Raw genomic sequence first — 6,024 nt, 5'->3', positions numbered from 1 at the left:
CCAGCGTTTGCATAAGAGATTGAGTCGGATTTGATATCTGTTTTTTGTTGCTGCTGCCTCCAGCTGATCTGCCGACACACCGCCATGTCTTTCTGTCAGTTTCTCGGCGGTGAGATCTACAAGGATCATTTCAAACCAGGTGAGCGATTCAGTAAACAGTGATGTGATGTAACCTGCCCTTAGTCTGGATTAGGGAGGATCAAATTCACGTTTTGCTCGTATTTCAGGGATTGCACTTCACTTATTTCAGGGTTTGTTTCAGGCACAGTTTTTCATGATAAAATCCAGTTTTGTAATCATAGTAAATGGGGATGTAAATAGTGTAAAGCATCACAGTGACGGTGTGCAGGTGAAGGACACGTGATGGAGCAAAATCTGTGAACACAAGTAACTGATTAAAGTCAATTTACCTGGATTTTTATTTTATCATTTTTCATGTTTAAAGTGAAGCATCCAATAGAATAAGTAGGTAATGAAAGCAACAAGTAATAAGCAGCAATATTAATAATGTTAATAGCCAGTGGTGGAAAGTAACTAAGTACATTTACTCAAGTATTCTACTTAAGTACTACTTTGAGGCACTTTACTCGAAAACTTCCATTGTATGCTAATTTATACTACCACTGTATACTACAATACATTTATCTGACTGTTTAAATGCCAACAATGTGAAGTTTTTACATAATAAATAATATAATGTGATTAAAGATGAAAGTTTTCCCATACTGTATGGCTTTTTACAAACATCTGTGTTTATTCATAATGTAATTGTTCACATAAACAGCCATCTTTCCCTCTGAACTTCTCACATTTTAATGTATGTTCTAATAACACGGAATATGATCCAATATCTAGAATATGTTCATAAACTAAAATCAGATTTGTGTATTAGAACTCTATTCTTCTTCTTTTCTCTCTCATTCATCATCTGATTATGCCTCAGATTGATCGGCTGTCCCTGTACATTAAAAAAAAAAAACTGTATAAAGTCGTTTAAACCAGCTCCACCTGCAGCTGACAAACTGATGCTTCACTATTAATAATCTAATGATGCCGAATATAATAATAAATCAGTCAGAGGGACCAAAATAGTGCTTTTACTTCGATACTTTAACTATATTTTGCTGCTAATAAGTGTGTAGTTTTGCTAAAGTACGACTTTAATTACCTGAATTAGAATATTTTTACGTTGTTTTGGATGATGTATTGGTTGTGAATTCTTCTTCTCTCACCGATGCTTGTGATTAAAAACAAAGCATTTATACAGTTTCAGAACAACATCTCATTTTTAGCACAAACTATAAAGTTGTGATCTCTTCTCATTGTCATTAAAATCATGTAACCGTTGTTAATGTCTTCAGCTGAAAAAGGCCTTTGCAGCAGTATATGTATAAGCATACATTACTGACTTATTAACCTACTTTTTACTTCTTTTTGGCAAGTTAATGTCTCTTTTACAGTTCTTTTTTTATTTATATAGGACTTTTATACTTTTCTTTTACATATAATATTATATTTAGATTTTTGTTTTACTTACATTTCTATATTTATTGCCTGTCTTGTTATTGTGTGTACCACAGTTTCATTCACCATGTCAAACTCCTTGTGTGTCCGAGCTCACTTGGCAATAAAAGCTTTCTGTATTCTGTATCCATTCCTATTACACCGCTCCTCTGTAGCGTCGCGGTAACTCTGCATTTGTGATTTTAGTTTTTTTAAACGGGCAACTTGTTCAACATGTAACTAACTGGAAAACTTTTTTTTAGGCTTGTGGGTATGTGTACTGTGTAGTGTGTCAGCTTCAAATGCCTAAAACGAAAGAAAACTACGGAAAAAACTTAATTTATTTTAATTACATTATTTGAATAAGCGTCTTTTTCCAAAGGTCCAACCTTTAACTGTCTCCTGCAGGAATGTACGTGTGCTCCAAGTGCAACCATCCCCTGTTCTCCAGCCGATCCAAGTTTGCTCACTCGTCTCCCTGGCCGGCGTTCACAGACACCATCAGAGAGGACAGCGTCACCAAGATGATGGAGACGCTCACCGCCTACAAGGTCGGACTCACAACTAGTATGCATGCAACTACTACGACTGAAATTACTTTTTAAAAAATCAATAATTCTTCATGTATTGCCATGTTATTGAAGCATTTGTGGGCTACAACAAGAAGTTTTCTGGTGTTGTGCGTCTCCAGGTCCTGTGTGGAAAATGTGGCAACGGACTGGGCCATGAGTTTGTGAATGATGGTCCAGAGGAGGGAGTGTCACGTTTTTGAATATTCAGCCACTCGCTCAAGTTTGTCCCCAGCAAAGGTAGGATAACCGCATGTACAAATTAGGCTCTGTGGGTTCGCTGTTGCTTCACAACAGTTAAATTTAAAATCCCAGACATGCAGGACAACAGCATCACTTCATCCAAATCATAAAAAAGCCGCCTCTCTGCACACAATGCTGCAGTTTGCTCAGGACAACCCACAGGCCTCGATGTCAACAGTTTTAATTGGTAACTGTTTGTGCTAAAAGTAGAAAATAATGAGAAGTGTCCACAGCGAGGGCCTGTTGGTTCCCTCAAGTAAGTGGGGCTTTGTTTCCAGAGAGGGACTGTGGTTTTTTTTTAAGGGTGGCATGTTGTTGTTTTTTTTTTTCTTCCCTTGCCTCGAGCACAAATGAACTTCCATTCATCTCCATTGCACTGTACCATTAGTCCTTCAGGTCACTGCATTTTGTTCTGTGTGTGAAGTGCTCTATAAAAATAGAACATTTTTCTATTGTTTATTTGCTAATCAGTACTACTGCACTACAAATGAGTCTATTTTTGTGTGATTAGACAGATTTAGAGTCTTTCTGTGACTGTGAATCAGCATTTTCCTGACATCCTTGGAAAGCAGCACTAAGTGTGTTTGTTCTCTGTCTCTGTATCAGGCAAGGACAAGCAGTAAAGAGCGAGTTTTTCCCTCCGGCTGTTGCCGTATCTGCTGCTCAGCCACAACTCCGGTGATCAGTTCGGGTCAGTGGGTGACGTGAACGGGAGAAAGTCCTGACAGGGACGTCCTGTCCACTGAGGAATCTTTGACCTGCCTGTGACACACATCTCTGCAAATACTCCTTTAAAAACATTCCTGGAAACCCCAGCACATGAACTCTGATGTCACTCCTAATAAAATGTATCAGCAGATGCATGTTTATGTAGCAAGAATTTAATTGTTAAAAGGTCTTCATCAGGCAGTTTCCTGCCTCTTATTGCTGCTATTTTTTTCATTTCACATGTAATAACTTCTTTATTATTTAGCTTAATGTACTGAAACTAGCAGGGTTGAGTTTGCACACATTTGAATCTAGTTTTCAACTTTCCAGAAGGTACTGTACATGTAACCATATTATCTATGCACCGAACTGCCTGCTGATTTTAAAATCATGCAATAGCAAAGAAACTGTAAGAATTTTTATTTTTCTTCCCATTTGTTACATACTGAAAGCTGATTTACTCACATGGGTTTAATTTCTCTGCACCATTTGCTGGCTCTTGTCACCATTTATCAGCAATTATCCTCCACGAAAATCTAAGTTTAGAGCAAATTCACAGAATTTTCATTTAACTTGAATTCTTTGTGTTTTGATGCTCGTATTAAGACAAAAACAATAAATTATATTTGATATATTTTCATTTGTCTGTCATGATTTATTTGCAGTACGGTACTTTACCCCAAACATTTACAACTACTGTTACCAAGGAAGACTAAAAGCTTGGAAGTATTTTGTGTTGTGAACTCTTCTGAAATAAAGGAAATATTTCTGAGATGCAGGGCGGTTGAATACAGGATGTGGAAAAGGTTCCGTAGGATGGCAGTGCAGATGAAACTCGACTTGTCTTTCAATGTAATAATGGACTCTGTGCGTCACAGGAACAAAGGAAGGCTAATAGAAACGTTGATTTGAGAGTGCCGGCTAGAGGCTGGAACGTGGACCGTTGGAACATGTTGATGCCTTAGGGCGAAGATAGGGGACACCCTGGACAGGTCACCAGTCTATCACAGGGCTACACTTAGAGACAGACAACCAAGCACACTCACATTCACACCAACAGACAATTTAGAATCATCGATAAACCTCAACATGTTTTTGGACCGTGTGGGAAGAAACCAGAGAACCAACGCTGCTCGGGGAGAACATGCAAACTCCATGCAGAAAGATCCTGGTGTCCCCACCATGACGTGGACCTGTGACCCTCTTGCTGCGAGGCAACGGTGCTAACCACTGAACCACCTCTGCAGCAGGCAGATAGATGTCAGTGGAAAATTACCATGATTAATAAATTATGCTGCAGAGGTATTATGGGAATTTTGAGTCCCAGATGGAGCTGGATAATGTAGCTAAATTGAATAATGGAAGAAGGAGCAGAATCTATTACAGAGGGAGTGACTTGGTGCAGCATTAGCAGTAATGCTGGCATTGCACTGGACCATTGTGATGAGGAGGGAGCTGGGTCAGAAGGCAAAGCTTTCAATTGATTAGCTCATCTATAGTCCTAACCCTGGAAGTCATCGAGACAAATTTTCAAAACCTAACCAGCCAGTGCCTCGGAAGAGCTTGCTCTCGTTATACTCCAGATTACTATAACCTCCTGGAAGTCATCGAGACAAATTTTCAAAACCTAACCTATGGTCATGGGGTCTAGATGGTGATGGAAGAACTAAATTGTGGGCACAAGTGGCTGAAATGAGTTTCCTTTGTGAGTTGGCTGAGCATGGCCTTTGTGACAGGGTGAAGAGCTTGCCATCCCAAAGGAGCTTGCAGTAGAGCTGTTGCTTCTCAAGGGGAGCCTCTTGAGGGGGTTTGGATGCCTGATTCTGATGCCTCTTGAGTGACTTGTTGGTGTGGCCAATGGAGGTATGTACTACTGGCACCTTTTGCTGGAAATTTAAATAGAAGGTTGATGGGGGGTATGACTGTGGAAGGAACTGGTGTCCCAGTGCCAAAAGTGTATCTGTTAAAGAGGTATAATGAGGCTAGTGAAACTGGCCTCCCAGTGACAGAATGAGCAGAAATCGTTTAAGCAGGGGATAGAGGTGAGTCAAACAGGCATCCTGGTGACAGAATGATGAAGGGAAAAGACTGTTGGGAGACCTGTGGCCCCACCCCTCCTCGGTCGAAGTGTCCTTGGGCAAGACACTGAACCCAAAGTTGCTCCCAATGGCAGGCAGCACCTTGCATGGCAGCTCTGTCATGTACGAATGTGAGTGTGAATGGGTGAATGAGAAAACATTGTAAAGCGCTTTGAGCACCACAAAGGTGGAAAGGCGCGCTGTAAGCGCAGACCATTTAGGATAGGTGAGTTGGTATCCCATGGCCAGAGGTGGCTGTAGTGCTGGAGATGGGAACAGGCTGCAGTAGGGTAGACTGCTGGTGGACAGATGAATCACACCTGGCAACCCAGGTGGAGCTACAGAGAGCCTGGTAATGACAATGAAGGTCCCTCTTTTGTTGTCACGTGATCTAAACTCCAGGAGTTTGTCAAAAGTTTGAATAGTTTAACTTTGCTGACAGGTAGTCTTTTTCCTCTTAATGCTTTCTGAAGACCCACGACGGTCCGGCGGTGTGGAGGAACATCACTGGAGGATCTGTCGGGAGTTTAGCAGCGCGCCGATCCTTTCCGGATGCGGCTTCTCTGGACGCTTGTCTGCTTCGGAGTGAGTGGAAGTTCAGGAGGGGGTAATTACCTGATTCTTACCTGAGAAGAGCCTCCTTGGTTGTAGCTGGGATCGAATGAGGAGTCTGATGCGGCTGGAGGATGGGGAGAAGAGTCCCGGTTGGAGTCTTCTCTTCAGGACGTTTATGGAGCGACGCAGGTTCCTCGTCTCCTGGGCCTCGATGTGGATCAGGCTGATCGGCGTGGAGGAGATCTGGAGCCGGGTTGATGGATGAGCGGTCCCTGGTAAGTCAGAGTTTTCTAAAGCTTCCAGATGAGCATCGTGTGTTGCTCCGTGCAGGAGAAGCGAGAAGGAAGAATGAAGGCGGAGTGCTGTGT

At 41.7% G+C, this 6,024-nt stretch overlaps 1 protein-coding gene across 1 annotated transcript; it reads left to right on the top strand.

Annotated features, from left to right (window-relative positions):
- msrb1b (methionine sulfoxide reductase B1b) lies at positions 1 to 3,658 on the top strand. The gene is made up of 4 exons (XM_008282749.1): positions 1 to 139; positions 1,912 to 2,054; positions 2,195 to 2,312; positions 2,922 to 3,658. Exons 1-3 carry the CDS (start codon positions 85 to 87, stop codon positions 2,273 to 2,275), a joined length of 279 nt encoding a protein of 92 aa, XP_008280971.1. The 5' UTR covers positions 1 to 84; the 3' UTR covers positions 2,276 to 2,312; positions 2,922 to 3,658.
- The last annotated feature ends 2,366 nt before the right edge of the window (positions 3,659 to 6,024 follow it).

The sequence above is a fragment of the Stegastes partitus genome, unplaced genomic scaffold (genome assembly GCF_000690725.1).
Source record: "Stegastes partitus isolate 25-593 unplaced genomic scaffold, Stegastes_partitus-1.0.2 Scaffold285, whole genome shotgun sequence".
Classification (NCBI taxonomy): domain Eukaryota; kingdom Metazoa; phylum Chordata; class Actinopteri; family Pomacentridae; genus Stegastes; species Stegastes partitus.
The sequence above is the reverse complement of the archived record's forward strand: the minus strand, read 5'-3'. Positions and strand labels throughout refer to the sequence as shown.